Source organism: Sceloporus occidentalis, unplaced genomic scaffold, assembly GCF_023333645.1.
Source record: "Sceloporus occidentalis isolate IW3139 unplaced genomic scaffold, rSceOcc1.0.p SCAF_3, whole genome shotgun sequence".
In the NCBI taxonomy this organism is placed as follows: Eukaryota; Metazoa; Chordata; class Lepidosauria; order Squamata; family Phrynosomatidae; genus Sceloporus; species Sceloporus occidentalis.
Window position 1 is genome coordinate 105,792,992 of NW_028316983.1, and position 17,797 is coordinate 105,810,788.

At 42.1% G+C, this 17,797-nt stretch overlaps 1 protein-coding gene across 1 annotated transcript in view; it reads right to left on the minus strand.

Annotated features, from left to right (window-relative positions):
* The window catches only part of OLFM3 (olfactomedin 3), a 209,971-nt gene extending 195,161 nt beyond the window's left edge, over window positions 1-14,810 (minus strand). Inside the window, exon 1 of the mRNA XM_089518724.1 lies at window positions 14,662-14,810. Within this exon, the coding sequence (XP_089374850.1) occupies window positions 14,662-14,730 (69 nt within the window). The 5' untranslated portion in view covers window positions 14,731-14,810. The remainder of the gene's footprint in view (window positions 1-14,661) is intronic.
* Between the last annotated feature and the right edge of the window lie 2,987 nt (window positions 14,811-17,797).

Consider the following 17,797-nt stretch of genomic DNA (forward strand, 5'->3'; position numbering starts at 1 on the left):
TATTAATCCATACAGTGGCCTGCTGCAGCTATGCTAAAATCTTGATGGGGCATAACCAAAATATATTAATGTGTGCTAATTATTTTTAGCACATGTTAATTATCCATTTATAGCCACTAGTGAAATGTCTCTTGTTATTGTATGGGATGGGTGTGAGGAGAGGCTATGGACTGTAGTGCAGCACAGAGAGTAGACAGAATAGAGAGAATAGTGTTACCTTTAGATTTGACTCATTTTCTTTTACCAGCAACAGTCCAATCCAAAAAGACTGCTCTGGTGTAATGCTACATTCCCAGTGAAATATCATTCTAATTTGCACAGCCTCCCATCCTTTAACCCATTACTTATTGTTACAAATGCTTTGTCATGATAATAGTATTTTTTTAAAAAAAATCCACATCCAAATTGAAATGTAAGTATAAACAAAGTAACTCCAGATTTGTTAAGTACTGAACAAATTATGTACTTAATAGCACATATTAAAGTGAGTCATACTAACATGATTTAACATTTATTTACTCTCACAAACTGAATCATCACTAACTATATACCAACATCGAACAGTGCTTATTTCAAGATCAGTTAAATACCAGAAATATAAATATTACAAATACAATGAATTCTGGTAAATGACAATAATTGGTGGCATTCATTTAACTCTTTCTGCTAACAGAACAATATGTATCAGCAGAAGGAGATGATTTCATTTCAACCTGTATGCACATAAACATCCACAGAAAATCTGTTCTGAAGGACTGTAAAGGTCCAGTGGAACAGATAGGGATCACACAGGGGCTGCAAGGTGAGAGAAGAGGTGTGAGAGAAGAGAAGAGAAATAAATGTTGTGTAACAACATTTGTGTCAAAATGGGGTTTTGTCTGATAAACATGATGACTATCCACATCACTAACAATCAATACCAGTTTTAAAAGCAGAAAAAATTAGTAATATTCAAACACTTTCATTCGTGTGGGGGAAATACACTCAAAATATATATTAGGAAGGGAATTTTTTGTTTTCTTCTTCCTTTTTACAATAAAGTACTGGGAAGAAGGAGCTAGCATAGTGTAATAGTTTGAATATAAGGACCAAGACTCTGGGGGATCAGGTTTTGTAGCCCTACTCAGACATGAAAATGCACTGGATGAACCTGACCAAGGCACACTTTTTCAGCTGTAGAGGATGGCAATGGCAAACCTCTGCTGAATAAGGGCCTGAGCAGATGAGCAGGATACCATGGATAAAGCTTTGCATCAGTCCCTGGGCTGGTATGGCAATGAGTGGGTATTTACATGCCCGCCCATCACTGTGCCATGGACCCTCTGCCACTGCATGACCTTTACCTGCAGCTGCAAGCATGTCTTCTCTGAATCATGGCCCATGAGGGTGGAAATGGGACACTGGACTATATCCACATGGCCATTCTGATGTCAGAGGCTGTGGCAGGGGCTTCCAGAGCAGATGTGATGGTAGTGGCAGGCATGGGGCACATGTGGCATTCCAGTCTGCTGGTTGAAGCCACGAGTTTCCTGGAAGCTCCACAGCAAACAGTTGCTCTTTTTGGACTAAGGCCCCTTTGGGCAGGGATCAGTCTTGACTGGCCAATCCCAGCCTGGCATTAATGGCCTGCATCTTCCAGACAGGACAGCATGGACTTTTTGGCTGGTGTGTACAGGTCCTAATCTTACCCAGAAAACCTTAAGATAAATCATCTTGACTTGAAGCCACAGAACAACAACTAGTTAGTGCTAGTTTTGTTATACATTTTTGTTTCTTTATTTCAAGCTCTGTTTGTTCCTCTCCTGAAGCATTAGTCAAGTACACATTTAACTATACATGATTTAACTTATTTCTGATTGGGCACGTGTTAGAAAACAAGAGACCTGTTGCTGTTTGAAGCTGAGGGGGAATTTTAACCCCCCACCACCACCACTGACAATCATATTATATGAAAAATATAGAAAGTATGCTCACAGGTTAGCACTCAGGCTGCAAAATGAGGATGTTCTGACATACCAGCCTGATTTTCATATTATCTACCTGCCTATGAAGAACAGTAAGCAAAGGTTTCACTTGGCACAGACAGGAAACCTGTGAATTCAGTAGCCTATGTGCCTCCCCTTATTTGAACAGTGGACCATTCTGAATCCTGCATGCTCAACTTGACCATTTTTTCTATTAGAACTATCTAATTTGGAGGACTGGAAGTTTTCCCCTGCCCACAGATGCCAGGGACAAGCACAGTGTTTGTGCCCACTGGCTAAAACCATTTCCTCCTTAGAAGTTTTACAGATCAGCAACCAATGGCTTATGGACCACCCCTTTAAGTAGCACTGCTCTAGATCGCAGAAGTCTGCATCTGTAGATATCTGCCCATCCAAAATATAAAGGCAATGATTCTAGAGCCAAACTGTGGATTTCCAGAGGTTATTGGACTACACCTCCCAGAACCCCTCATCTCTGCTCAGGCTGATTGAGACCGCTGTGCATTTGAAGTCCAATATCTGGAGAGCCAGCATGGTGTAGTGGTTGGAACATTGGACTAGGACTTTGAAAACCAGCTTGGCCATGGAAACCTACTATGTGGCTTTGGACAACACACACTCTCAGCCTCAGAGGATGGCAATGGCAAACCTCTTGTGAAGAAACGTGCCAAGAAAAACCCATGATAGGTTTAGAGTCACCATAAGTCTGAAACAACTTGAAAGCACAACACAACAACAACATTTGGAGAAGCATTTCTGGCTATAAATACTGCTGTAAAAGAAGCAAATACAAAGGAGAGGGAAAGAAAGAAGTTGGGAGTGGGAGCCAATCACCTCTAGATCAACTTTAGGGTGATATTTTCATATACATTCCTACCACTTATAGAAAGCATCTAAATAATCACCTTATAAGAACAATGTGAACTGAATAAGAATTGAAGGCATCTGTGAACTTTCAGATCTGATGTGCCATGTGGGAAAATCCCCCATATGGTAGTCTGAAGATAACAGAATAGTTTCTCTGAACAGTACATTATGCTATATGCATGAATAAGTATTATATAAATAACTGTAATATGAGTAAACTATTTTTAAAGAAAAATAAAACCTGTTTCCAAAGCATTGCTACAGATGGAAACAAATGCCCTACAGCCATTGATGCAGTATTAAATAAACATTTACTATTAAATCTTCTTTATTATTTATGCCAAGAGAGTGGGAGAAAGGACACATACGTTTTAAAAATGAATTCCCTAATGCCCAATAAACGCCTTTGAAATTAAAACATTGGTTGTAAAATAACTATGCTAAATGCCCCCAAATGAGTCCAGCTAGCCATGATTCAAGGAGAAGTCATTATTGAGGACAGCACTTGAAGATATGCCAAGAGCAAGTACATACTGGAAGAGCTGCCCTGAACAGCTTTGGACCTAAATGCAAAGGACCACTGTCTTGAGCATTTGTTTTTTTAAAAAACATGCTTCCACTTTTTTTATTTGCACAGAACTGTTTTTATTTATCTATAAAATACAGCAGTCATTTTCTACTGTCACTGTTCCACACCAGAATAATTTTTGCATTTGCAGAGAAGTCCCCAAATTTTGAGGATCAAGGTACATCTCTTCCTGGGCAATCTCAGCAGCAGACCATAGAGATGATCCTCCTTGCCAAGATTTCCACAGGTGAAGAGACAGAACCTGCAGGATAGTGTTCCTACCCCTCTGGATATTTTTAGGTTCACAATTTCCATTATTGACAATCAGCATGACAGTGGTTGGGGTGATAGAAACTATTATCCAACAATATCTGGGACACCCAAGTTGGGAAGCAATGTTCTTTTTCTGTGCCACCATAAGCAAATGGTGGTTGGGATGTAAATCCTTGACTATTATGTCCTTGTATGTGGTCACAAAAATAATAATAAAGTAATCTTTGCTGAGGGAAAAAATTAATATTCTTCTGTACAATCTTTCCCATATTCAAATGTTCTGAAACATTGCAGAATTATTATGTGGAAAAAGCATGGTATTCTGTGTATAACAAAAACAACAAGAATCATTTTTGTGTGCAGAAAAAGTTTACTGAGAGGGAATCCCCATTTTCTGCACATGAAACTTTGTGTGTGTGCATACGCGTGCATGCATGCACTCACACAAAAAATAATGTGTTTTTCACAACAGAATAATTCCTCCACAACATTTTGGTACATCAAAAACTAGGGCAAAATTGTGCTAAATTTTCACTGATCTATTATTTTTCCCAACAGCATCTTTATCAACTGTTGGTAAACTTGTTTTTCAGCTTTAGAAAGATTAGTATGAATGTTCTTTCCCACTCGAACTGAAAGTACCAACATGTTGGATTTCAAGTTGTATCATTTGTAATCAATGATCAGATCTCATGAGTATAGTAATTAAATAATTCCTGGAGGGCCACAAATTCCCCTCCTTTTTAATATACCCTATCCAGAGTGAGATCCCTTTCCCAAACCTAAGATACCAATGATTCTTGCCCATAAATAACTGCAGCTCTCTGCTGTAACACTTTTGGTACCACATTAGTTCCATAGGCAGCAGGAGTCATCACAGATGCAATGGTGCTCACAGCTCAGGAAGAGAGAGTGTTTCCCTTAATCTAGAACATCTCCTTTAAGAAGGTAACATGACTGCAGTCTTTAAATACTTAAAGGGCTGCCACAAAGAGGAGGATGCAGGTTTGTTCTCTGCTGCCCTAAAGGGCAGAACTAGGTCTAATTGTTTCAAATTAAAGGAGAGGAGATTTTGACATAACTTTATAAAGACTTCTCGACAGTGAAAGCAGTTCAGCAAAGGAACCAATTGCCTGGAAAAGTGCTGAGGTCTCCTTCTCTGGATGTCTTAACAAAGAGGCTAGACAGCTACCAGATGGGGATGCTCTAGCTGGAGATTCTGCAGTGAACAGCTGATGGCTCATAGGGCCCATTTCAACTCTGTGATTCAGGTTCAATCCATTGGTCCTCATGTAGAGTGCAATAGTGGGGTTAGTGTTATTGCTCTGCCCAAGCTCCCACCATGGTTTAGGATAGAAATCTATCTCAATTAAAATTTGAATACACAACAAATAATGGATTTCTATTTCAAAACTGAACAACTTTGAGGTTAGTCTGAAATTAATGTTACTTCTTTGAGGATTTTTTTTAAAAAAACAGAAATGATGAAAAAATGACATCAGTAGCTGCATGATAAAATCTAAAACAAATATTCCAAATCCAGTCTTGCTTTACTAATTTAATCCTGGAAGCTAAGCAGTGCCAGCACTGGGTAGTACTTGGATGGGAGAACACCAGGGAATGCCAGGCTACATTTCAGAGGAAGCAAATGGCAAAACTACTTCTGAATATTCCTTGCCTAAGAAACCCTTTTAAAAACCATGGGTTAACAGGCAACTTGAAGGGCACATGCACACAATAGCAATCACATCATGCCCCAGACAAATGCATTTAATTAAATGGGCACTGATGTTTCTCCAGGTGTATGCTAGTGTCACAGAATCAGTGTCACAATTTCCAGCACATGGGCTGGGTATCTCATCAGACAGTGAATGGACTCAGAGACAGAACGATTTTCTCATGTTTTCCAGTGAGCCTTCAAAGTCAGCATGGCAATTTGTAGAAACTTAAACTGCTGTTTTTCACAGTGAAGCAGTGTTGAGAATAAAGATAACATTATAACATAGGAGAAATATCTGGAAGCAAATTCATATTATACCACAGATGTGTGGTCACTTCCTATGGTTTCTGCCTAAGCTACATACTGATTCTAATATTGCCTCTCTATTCTGCTTTAGTCAGGCCTCACCTGGAATATTGTGTCCTGTTCTGGGCATCACAATTCAAAAAGGATGTTGAGAAGCTGGAGCATGTCCAAAGGAGGGCAACAAAAATGGTCAAGAGTCTGGAAACCATGCCCTATGAGAAAAGACTTAGTGAGCTGGGTATGTTTAGCCTGGAGAAGAGATGGTTAAGAGGTGATATGATAGCCCTGTTTAGATATTTGAAGGGGTGTCATATTGAGGATGGAACAAGCTTGTTTTTCTGCTGCTGCAGAGAATAGGACACAGAGCAATGGATGTAAATTACAAGAAAAGAGATTCCACCTCAATGTCAGGAAAAACTTCCTGACAATAAGAGCTATTTGACAGTGGAACACACTCTCTTGAAGGGTTGTGGAGTCTTCCTCTTTGGAGGTTTTTAAACAAAGGCTGGATGGCCATGTGTCGGGAGTGCTTTCATTGTGTGTTCCTGCATAGTAGGTGGTTGGACGGGATGGCTCTTGTGGGCTCTTCCAACTCTATGTTTCTATGGTTGCATGATTTAACTCAATGCATGCGTACATTTTACACTTAAAAAGTGTGAGAAGAGGAGGAAAGATCAGGGCCTCCAAGTCTCATGCCCCTCCTTAAGCACTATTTGAGAACCACTGCTTTAGAAGCCACTCAGATGCTTTGAAGCTGGGAAAAAAGCCAATCCCTCCAGCAAACCAAATGTAAGGTTAACCAGCATGTTAAGTAAAAATCCACCTGCTTCCAGGTGACTGCCTATTAGTTGGGCAAGTAAATGTTATTAACATTAACATCTTTGTGGCTTCTTCAGTGCTGTACAAAGCAGTCAAGAGCAGGGCTAGCCCAAGACATTTTGCTGCTTAAGACAAAGGATAAGATAGCAACTCTTCCCTGTTCCATGCACAGACATTAAGCAGGCTGCAAGATTACTCTTCTTCCATACTGGTGACAGAATAGCATCCTTCATCACATCTGAAGCAGAAAGCTAGTTTAGAACTTGAACAACAGGCAACAAACTTTCAAAATCAAACAAACATGGCATTGAAGGAATTTGCTGGCATTTCAGGAGAAAAATCTGAAGTGCCACAGTCCCTTGGCAACTATGATAAGAGTTTTAAACAGCCTAACATATGATGAGGATTTTGAATGGTCAAAATATCATGAGATACTTGAAATCACACCTTGATAAATGTGGCTACTGTGGGAAATGGCTGTCAAACAAGAATTTTAAAAGGCATATTTTAAACTTCCTGAGGTAAAAACAGATGTTTTCAGGCTTTTGTAAACAGTAAATAGACTTATATGACTGTATTTGTCATAGTTAAATTATTGAGCGTCTGATGTGTGCGTAGTTCACTGACAAAAGAAACCTGTAAGTATTCTGAAAAACTGCCCAGTACCACAATCTGACTGCTCAATAAAGAAATGCCATATATGTCAAGCAGTGGCAATGTAACCAGACATTATCTCATACCTCTCAACTTAGGCATCCCCAGGGCCCTGCAGAAATTGCTCAATAGCCAATGATCTAGACAAGGAAGTAAAATAATAGAATCACAGAGTTGGAAGAGACCACAAGGGCCATCCAGTCTAACCCCCTGCCATGCAGGAATTCAAAATCAAAGCACCCCCCAACACATGGCCATTCAGCCTCTGTTTAAAAACCTCCAAAGAGGGAGACTCTACAATCCTTCAAGAGAGCGTGTTCCCCTGTCAAATAGCTCTTACTGTGAGGACATTTTTCCTAATACTGAGGTGAATCTCATTTCTTGTAGTCTGCATCCATTTTGTAAAGACTCCACCTTCTAACCATGAATTAGGAAACTCGTTTAATTGGTTTTTTATAAAACCCATGATCTCTGGTTGCATGTAACAAGAAGCCAGGATTACTACAAAGTGAAACAACATGCTAGCAAAGTCTTTCTCCCAGTTATGTGGGAAAAGAGCTGTTCCAGCTTTCTACATGGAACTACATTAGGGGTAGGAGATGATTTTTGGTCCAAAGATTATATGTGCTGCTGATTGGTAAGTCAGGAACTGCAAATACATATGCATGCGTGCACACACACTCCCTCCTTATCACTATTAGCAGGTTTAAAGTTCCCCATCATGATGATTGCTATGAGAGGCTGGGAAGTTAAAGCCTTGGGATTCTATAGACACCTGGGAAGAACCCCAGTTATGACCACTCAGATAGCTGTTGATTTGAGGGATGACAATGAAGAGCTAGCATGATGTACTGGTTTGAGTGTTGAACTACGACTCTGGAGACCTGGGTTTCAATCCCCAGATGGCCATGAAAATTCACTGGGTGGCCTTAGGCAAGTCACACTCTCAGCCTCAGAGGGAGGCAAAGACCAACTGAACCAATCTTGCCAAGAAAACCCCATCATTGGTTCATCTGAGGGTTGTAATTAAATCAGAAACAACTTGAAGGCATATACCTTCTTCTTCATCATCAAGAATGATGATGATCATATCAGCAGCTCTATAGAAACAGAAATTCTAGCAACTGAGCAGCAGATGGGCGGCTCCCCAACTTTGCAGCTAGAACAGCAAAGAGAAACACGTTGCTGCTAGGTTACACTGAGTTAAATCTGTCCCATTATGATTTACTACCAAATGCAAACTCATCCACTGCACCATAATTAAAAAGTGGGGCAGAACTGTTCCAGATTCTAATACATAAAAACTACTTACAAAAAACATCATGGCAAGATATTGACATAAGCTTCACACAAACGCACACATATAAGAACCAAATGAGATCTCTACAGACATGCAAAAATATTTTAATCTAAGGACACAAATCATGTTCCAGTGTACTAGTGTCATGGGGCTTCAATCTCTCCAAAAGACTAAGTTTCTATGGGAAGCAATTACATCTTTAAAAAATAACAAAAGAAGAAGAAGAGGAGAACTAGGATGAGGATGACAACACAAGAGCCATGTGGTAGGCTGTTTTCAGTGGGAGCGCCAACCTCTGGTACAAACCTTGGCCACCATGAAGGAATGTGCTCCAGTTCTGTGTGCAACAACCCTTCTACTGTTTACACACTATGCCCAAGAAGATACACACACTGGGACTGAATGAGAACTGTTTTCTTGCACTGGTGCAATCTACCAGAAGGGATTAAATTTGGCCATTTTGTCCCCATATCTCTGTAGCTCCTAGTTGCTTGAGTCTAGCTCAAATTTTTGAAAAAAGCAGATTACTGCCTAGTTTAGAAACCTGGGTGTTGTGGCAAGGTTCCAGCTTTAACCAACTCAGCAGTTTCCATATTAATTGAACTATCATCTCCATTATCTTCTGCCAGCCACTATGATGGGAGATGTAATCCGACACAACTAGAGGAGACTGGGATGGTTTCCCTCCTTCTTGTCCATAGAGGTGGCATCTTTGTACACACACCCACTTGCCTACACCCTGCACTGAAGTAGATAGGAAACAAGTGTTTCGCTGAGGTAGACAGGAAAGCCCTTGTTGCAGGGGAAAACTGGGGATGCACTGTGTGAGATCTCTGGCTTGAGATGGCTCTACTAAACCTTCCACAAGGTGAGCTTTTCCTTCTGATCCTTCCTTTGTGTCACTCAACTTCAAAATGGTTCCTTTCTGTTCTCCCACAGCAAAGATTGAAAGACAGCTTACCTTAAGTGATTTCTGTGGCAGAAACCTACCTGCTGCACATAGAACAGAAAGGTCAGCAGAAGCACTGCACTTCTTGGGGGGAAAAATAGCACAGAGGTGCCATCTAGCAGCAATACTATGGAATTTCCAGATTCCAAGCATTTTACTCTTTTAGGTATATAAAAAAGGGAAAAAGTATAGCATAATGGCCAGTCTATCTTTTTATGCATTTCACTGCACAGTTTTGACTCTACTTTGGCTTTATGCCTAAAGGACCAGCAATATGCTCAGAATAAGACTGTCCCCAAAGTATATTATTATACGTAGAGAGGGGGAAAAGAGTCCTTACATATTAGTCTAAAAATGGAAAGTCTAATCAGAGGCTAATTAATACATGAGACATTTCAGCATGGGGCATGGAAATAAAACTAGCATGCCTTCATTAGCATTTAACACTGGCAGCATTACTTTAGTGTCTCTGTTTCATTCCCATCTGAATGAAGTCAATATATCTGCCCTATTGAAAGTGGGAGAATTTAAATCTAAAATTATGCCCCTATAGGAGTTAATAAAAGTCAAACCAGGGTAAAGGAATAGTAATTAGGTTTTCTCCCCCTCACCCCAGTAACACAGATCACCATGAGATGGCGATACATAAACACTTGGCCAATGTTAAAGATCTAGTGCTATCCCAACATATAAATAATAGTTAGACACTTTTAATTTTTGAGTCCTTAGAAACTGTCCATGACAGCTTTTGATCCATGTTTGTATATCTAGGTGATGCATCTGAAAGAGTCATGTTATCCAACACAGCAACAATGATGTGCAATTTAAAACTGAGAGTAGATATATTGAGTATAGGTAGGGCATATATGAATACAGATAAGCACAAGTTTATATGACAGTCTTTTGAAAATTTTTGTATCATCACCATCATCACTGCCACCGTTCCCTTCTTATTGTCCATGTAACTAAAAAAGTATAATAACCCCAAAGGGAGAAGAAGTCTTTGATTCTAGAAATAAATATTGTTTCATAGGATCCTAATTTTAGGAATATCCCAAAGCAAACAATAAAACAAAATAAATCAGAAGCACCAGCAAACTCTCAAAACTCCATGATTAATGTCTGCTTTATAGATAACGCACACAGAAACACAAGTATTAAAAAACATTTGTCGAGACACATTCAGCACTTAATTGAGAAATTAAAGGCATTTTGCTTGAGGAAATTTCTAATTTTGGCACTGTTCTGGCTCTCTGCTCAGGTATAGAAAATTTCAGGACTCAGCTAATGCTGAAATTTTTGAATTCTGTGGAAATGCTGGGAATTCTTATTTCTTTATTTCATTTCTAGCCCACCTGTTATTTCAGAAGGATCTCCAAAACAGTTTACAAAAATAGTCATAACGCAGGCATGACTTTAACTCCTGCTTGCATTGTTGAAATAATCTCTGCACAGAACCTTTTGCTATCTAAACAGTTCCAAATATAAAGCTAGTGCTATAATCCCCTATAACTATACAGCAATGAGAAAAACAAACAGGAAATTTGAAGTGATAAGGAAGAAAATAATGCAATTTTTTCTCTTTGTCATACCTTGGTTTGTTATATGTATCTTCTAGAATGATGACTTACCTATGCAGAGACTTTTCAATTACTGACTACCTTGGGGGAAGCTTAAGTATCACTGATACTTAAGGGCCAAACTAGATATACAACACAGAAGGTATACTGTATGTAACTAGTGTTGGTAGCTTCTATGTTGGGGTGGCAATAAACCCACTCTGGATTTTCACCTAAACTCATGGTGCTAAATCAAATCCCCCAAATAGCTCCTTTATGGTTTCAATTAAAACTCAGAGTAAGATTACTGCTTCATTGACTTGGAAGCTACCAGTTGCTAATGCATGCAACTATTTCCATTATTATTATTATTATTATTATTATTATTATTATTATTATTGTTAAATGAATAGCTGCTCCGGTAGGCAACCATAACAAATGGACATGGGCTGTTTTCAATCTTCTCTAACTCTAAGTATTTTCCTCTACAAAACTATTCACATATTTTTTTAACTCATGAGTTTATTGAAAATGGGTACCCTGAGAAAGTTGTGCAATGTGGAGGAAATTATGGGCAAATAGCAACTGCCAGTTAAAGCAGCTCCTCCCTCCACCCACATTCACATCCCCTCCCATAGGCTGCTTTTCCTTTTTTAAAAATGGCAGACTGTTTTGCACACCCGCCATGTAATGTCTAGCCTGACCTTGAGTTTATCGAACTGGATCTTGAATACATTGGCAGTCATCAGAGACAGAGACTTGCCTACTTTTGACTATGATACCTTCTATTGTTTTGACCTCTCAGTTTGAGCATTTTCCCATACTCATACTCACCCTATTTATATACATGTGATAGAGAAGAGGAAGAGAAACTGTCTAGACAACTTCATTAGTTTAATGAAATTGGCTCTTTCCCCTGACAGCATACACTCTAATAACCATGTTAGTTTCAAGGCCCGACAGATATCTTTGGGTTGGGTTCTTCTTGTTTTATATTTTGCTGTGACAAAGAATTAAAAAGTTAATCAGAAGTAACTTCAGAGCAGTACGAAATGTTGTAATAGTAAGAACGCTTACTCTAGCATGTCCCTATCCTTGCCATTGTTCTTTACTACTTAAAATAGCATCTTTTTGCAAACTGTTTTTAAAAGGACATAGAAAACATCATTTTATAGGTGAAAAAACTGAAGGCAGCCTTTTTCAGTGGATCTCATCAGGTTTCAGTCAAACTCCTCCAGAGTCCAGAATAAAGATGTTTGGTGCCAAAAATTCATCTCATATGAAGGGGAGGGTGCAAATAAGGAAATCTAGTCCAGTTCTGCTTCTAGGTGTTCTTTAAAACTAATACATGAGCTGGATGTGATGGGGAGCAGTCAACTCTCCCAGAAAAGAGAACCTGACCAATGTAACCCAGGGAAGGCATTCACTAGATATGTCTACACAACTTCTAAGCATGGATTAAGTCCTATCAGCAATGCTAAGCCTATAGGTACTTCTTTCAGCTGTGTTACATATGGAGAAGTGCTAAAAAGTGTGTATCATCAAAATTCACTTTTGAGCTCCACTCCTTTTCAGAACTAAGCATCAAATGCATCCGGAGTTACCATTACTATCTTCCATCAAAATCATTTTGTCAAATTACTGGTCAGCAAAACAAGATGCTTTCATGAAATGAGCAATATGGCAAGTACACATTTTCCTTAATCAAGGTTTTGTACTCTATGTACCCTCTCTTCCCACCGTCCATCTCATTCAGTATCCCCCCCATATCAAAATGATTCCCAGTAAACTGCTTTGAAGTTGAGCTCAATTGCCAGTTTGAAGCCTGTTCCTATATTTATATTCCAACTCCCAACCCCCTCCATTATGTGTTTTTTGATGTGAGCAATTCTGACATTTCTGAAGACACAAAGCGCTGTTTACAAGAACCGAAAATAGTCCATGCTCTTTGTCTGGCACTTCAAATGCTTGTGTAAAGCAGACACCCGACAAGCCACACACAATGTGTAGCAGCTGTAATGGCTAGTGTTTTTTTTTCTCCCCCCCCCCCAAAAAAAAAAAACAACCCATCCATCCAGCCACTCAGAGATTGCCCACCACACAAAATCATTGCAGGGAGAGACTTCAGGTTGACAGCGAAGAGGACACACACATCTCCAGGCCCTCCTCCCTGCACTTCAGCTCTCCCTCGCTAATAGCTTTAGACAAGTCTCATTTTCAAGGTCTGACGGAAGGGTTCTCAAATGCCGAACCGTTGTGCAAAACCCCTTTTTATTATTTACCTTGGTTTTTATGTGAAGGGCTGTCATTCGGCTCTTGGAGCAAATCTTATTTGAGCATACAAATGGCTGGAGGGAGAGGGAAGAGAGAAAACTCTTGGGCAACCTGGGGGCAACTGCATTTGCCAAGGGCAGAGAGAAAAAGCCAGTGTGTATATAGAATCATAGAGTCATAGAGTTGGAAGAGACCACAAGGGCCATCCAGTCCAACCCCATTCTGCCATGCAGGAACTCTCAATCAAAGCATCTCCGACAGATTGCCATCCAGCCTCTGTTTAAAGAGGAGGGAGACTCCACTACACTCAAGGGAAGATTGTTCCACAGTCGAACAGCCCTTACTGTCAGGAAGTTCCTCCTAATGTTGAGGTGGAATCTCTTTTCCTGGAGCTTGCATTCATTGCTCCATTGTGTCCTATTATCTGGAGCAGCAGAAACCAAGCTTGCTCCCTCCTCAATATGACACCCCTTCAAGTATTTAAACAGGGCTATCATATCACCTCTTAACCTTCTCTTCTCCAGGCTAAACATCCCTAGCTCCCTAAGTCTCTCCTCATAGGGCTTCATGGTCTCCAGACCCTTCACCCTCCTTTGGACACATGGCTCCAGTTTCTCAAGTATGTGTGTGTACGCATGCAGGGGTTTATCACACTGGGGCTCATTTTGGCATTAAGGAGAGATTAAAGCATGTTGACAACATCCTGCAAATAAAGCGAACATGGCGAGTAATTCCACAAGCGATTGCCACACGCAATTGCGCAAATGAAGCAATATCGGAAACGTGTTGTCACCAAAGCCGGAAAATAAAAAGAGGCGTGCGAGTGCTTCCGTGTGGCCACTCCAGTGGCGGGTTTCGTACGGCGCTGTGCGAAAGTGTTTCACGCAATTACTCCAGGATATTCATGGGACAAATCTCCTCCGTGTGATAAACTCCACGCGCGAGGAAGGCACATGCCTATCCCCCTGCCTTGATTTAAGAAAAACGCCTCTGTTCTGCTCTCGGTGCTCCAAAATGGAGTGAGGGCTGGATGCCTTTCCTGGTCACTATCAATATCCCTTCTCTTCTCTTCCCCATTGCTGAGCAATCCCTGGGGCAGCTTGAGTTGTAGGACCAGGGATGGAGGGCTCCCAGGAGATCTTGGCTTGGTTTGGCTCTTGGCTATGGGCCCCCAACATACTCCAAGTCCCAGAATTCCATAGCCAAGAGCCAAACCGAGAGCGAAAGCGCTGCCAAAGCGGGTGATCTCTCCAATCTGGATGCAGCCTTGAGAGCATCCAAGCCTTTCCTGGCTCCTTCCCCTTCCCAAGCCTAGAGACGCCAGCCGGGCCTCCGCATTGCCCTGCCTCTCCTTCTCCCTCCCTCCCAGCCATCCAGCCTCTCCTACCTTGGAAGGGTCCAGCCCGGCCAGCAGGGCCAGCAAGAGCAGGTTGAGGAGGCGGGAGGCAGGCGGCATGGCTCTCCCGGTCCCGCTCTCCTTCTTCCTCTTCCTCTTCTCCTCCTCCTTCTTCTCCCTCCTGCTCTTGCTGCTGCTGCTGCTGCTGCTGCTGCTGCTGCTCCTCCCTCGGACTCTGCTTCATTCAGCAGCCCCTGCGGGGACCACGCCAGGCAGCTCCACTCTGCTGCCCCAGAAGGAAGGCTGGCAGGCAGCAGCCCAGAGAGAGAGAGAGAGAGAGAGAGAGGGAGGGGGAAAAGAAAGAGAGGAGGAGGGGGAAGAAGGGGTAGCAATGAAGACCAGGAAGAAGAAGAGGAGGAGGAGGAGGAAAGCAGGAATGAAGAGAGGAGAAGAAAAAGAAGGGGAGGGGGAAGGCTGAAGAGGAGGAGAAAGAGGAAGAAGGAGGAGGAGGAGGAAAAAAGAAGAGGGGAAGGAAGAGGAGGAAAGCAGGAATGAAGAGAGGAGAAGAAAAAGAAGAGGAGGGGGAAGGCTGAAGAGGAGGAGAAAGAGGAAGGAGGAGGAGGAGGAGGAAAAAAGAAGAGGGGAAGGAAGAAGAGGAGGAGGAGGAGGAGGAAAGCAGGAATGAAGAGAGGAGAAGGAGGAGAGGAGGAGAAGAAAAAGAAGGGGAGGGGGAAGGCTGAAGAGGAGGAGAAAGAGGAAGAAGGAAGAGGAGGAAAAAAGAAGAGGGGAAGGAAGAAGAAGAAGAAGAGGAGGGAAGGGGGAGAAGCAAGTGCGGGTGCCCAGTCCAAGCAGCCAAAGGAAGGAGAGAGCGAGGGAGGGAAGGAGGGAGGTGTCCGTGTCCCTTCTCCTCTCCTCCTCCTTCCCGCCGGAAGGGCCCCTGAGGGAAGGGCCTCTGTCCGCTGCGGATGTGGCCTCAGTGGCGCCTGAGTCTTGACTCCTGAGGGGCCCCGAGGAGGAAGAGGAGGAGGGGGAGGACCTGCTCTGCCCTTCCCTTCCCTCCGGGGACCAGGCCAGAGCCCCACTCCTCCTCCTCCTCCTCCTTTGCCCCCTTCTGCCCAGGAGCCATCCCCAAATGCCCTCCCTTTGCATGGATTTATGGGGACCCAGTGGGCCCTTGCTATCCAGGACCCCCTCCCCCTCCATGAAGACCCAAATCCGTGGGGGCCCAAGTCCCAGGAAAGATCATGACTAGGAGCAAAATGGTGCCCCTCATAAAAAAACCAAGAATGATCCAAAATCATTTCCTTTTCATATATATATATATATTGAATCCATGGTTAAAGACTCCTTGAGTAGAGAGGGCTGCTTCTATATGAGTGCTTTGAGCTGTGCTTTGGTCGTGTCCTACATCTTTTCCTGGATGTCCTACATTTCACAAGGCCTGGTCCTCCTTTGCAGCGAGGCCCCCTGCTCAGCCTGCCCTGCCTTGCCTTGGCAGACCCAGGGGGGTGGGCAGGGCAGGGCAGGGCAGGGGCTGTTGGACCTCTTTGGCCATAGCCCCCCATGTTTTTAGACTGTGCCTCTCATCAGTTCTAAGCAGCAGAAGCAAAGGAGGAGAGAGTGATGGGAGTTGCAGTGCAGCCAGGTTTGGAAGACCACACACTGCCCTCCCTGGTTGAGACCATGACTCTGCCATCTCTGTCTGGTATAGTCCATGTCTACAGTTTCTTAATCCACAGATTCAACCATCCAGGGCTTGAAAATATTCCAAATGTGTGTGTGTTTGTGTGTGTGTGTGTGTGTGTGTGTGTATATATATATATATATATTCCCCAAAGCAATCCTTGATTTTGCCATTTTGTATAAGGGACACTATTATTATTATTATTATTATTATTATTATTATTATTAACCTTTATTTATAAAGCACTGTAAATTTACACAGCGCTGTACATACAATCTTTTTAATTGGACCACTGTATTTAAAGGGACTTGACCATCCACAGATGTTGGTAACCTACAAGGGTGGCGGTGATGGTGGTCTTGGAACCAAATCCCAGCAGATACCAAGGGCCCAGTGTATACTTTTACTCAGCAGTAATTCATACTAAATTCACCTCTACCCACAAAAAACGTGAATTTGAAGTGATATTCTCATACAACAACTGGCTTATTTAGGTCTGGCTCTGGATTCCCCACTCCAAACATGCATCTGAAAAGTAGCCTCAAGTCTACAAAAGCTCACGCTACTACAGTAGTTCTTTCTTTCAGTTCAGAAGATCCCTTTATAGACTCATACTAAATTGAGTTACTTTGTGAGTTGGTATTGGATTGCAGCCCTAGGTAGGAGCTGTAGCCCCTTCTCAGATGGAACTGAGGTGGAGGAGATGAAGATGATAAAGATGATGATGACACCTACTACTGATAGATTCCCAACCTATACTTTTAGTGCCTAGTCAGAGTTGCTAGTCTGTTCAAAGGACTGAAGTAGTGAGCTCTCTGGCCCACCAGTCTTACCATTTCCATCCAGTGTGTGGTCAGATAGAAAAATAACTTTTTAAAACAAGCAAGACATGCAAACATTGCATGATATTAGCTGATGGGGAAAAAAAAGGTGAACATGAAATGTAAAGTGAGTAGAAGGGCTCCCCAGAAAGTTCATAAGGGTTAGGTGATATCATTGGTTGAGCTTAGAAAAGTTACATTTTTGATTGCAACTCCCAGAATATGCCACTAGAGGATTCTGAGCATATTAGTCTAAAAAGCAGTAGGAGATAGGAGTGGGAGATGTGGCTCCTATGACTGTGAAGCAGTGAATCTATTTGGGTTTATTCGAGACTTGAAAAGAGTAAAATCTATTATGGAGATAGGGTTTAGAACCATGAATAGCTCCTTTAAAGCTCACAGTACAGCCAAGAGCTGATTTACTGACTACTAGAGGACATTTCCCAAAAGTAATGTTTTCATGCTCTGGTTATTGCCCTGCCATTGCCCTCTATGTACATGGCAAGCATCAGTGAGCAATATAGCAGGGCCAGGGAACAGTCCAGCTGCACAGACAGGAGCCGAGCCAGGGAAGCCTACCACAAATTCTACCAGTTGCCCCACCTCAGGTTTGGGCAGCCCTAATGGGTAGTTCTGCTTCTTCTGGCCTGCTGCTGCTGCTGTTGTTGTTGTTGTAGTTGTT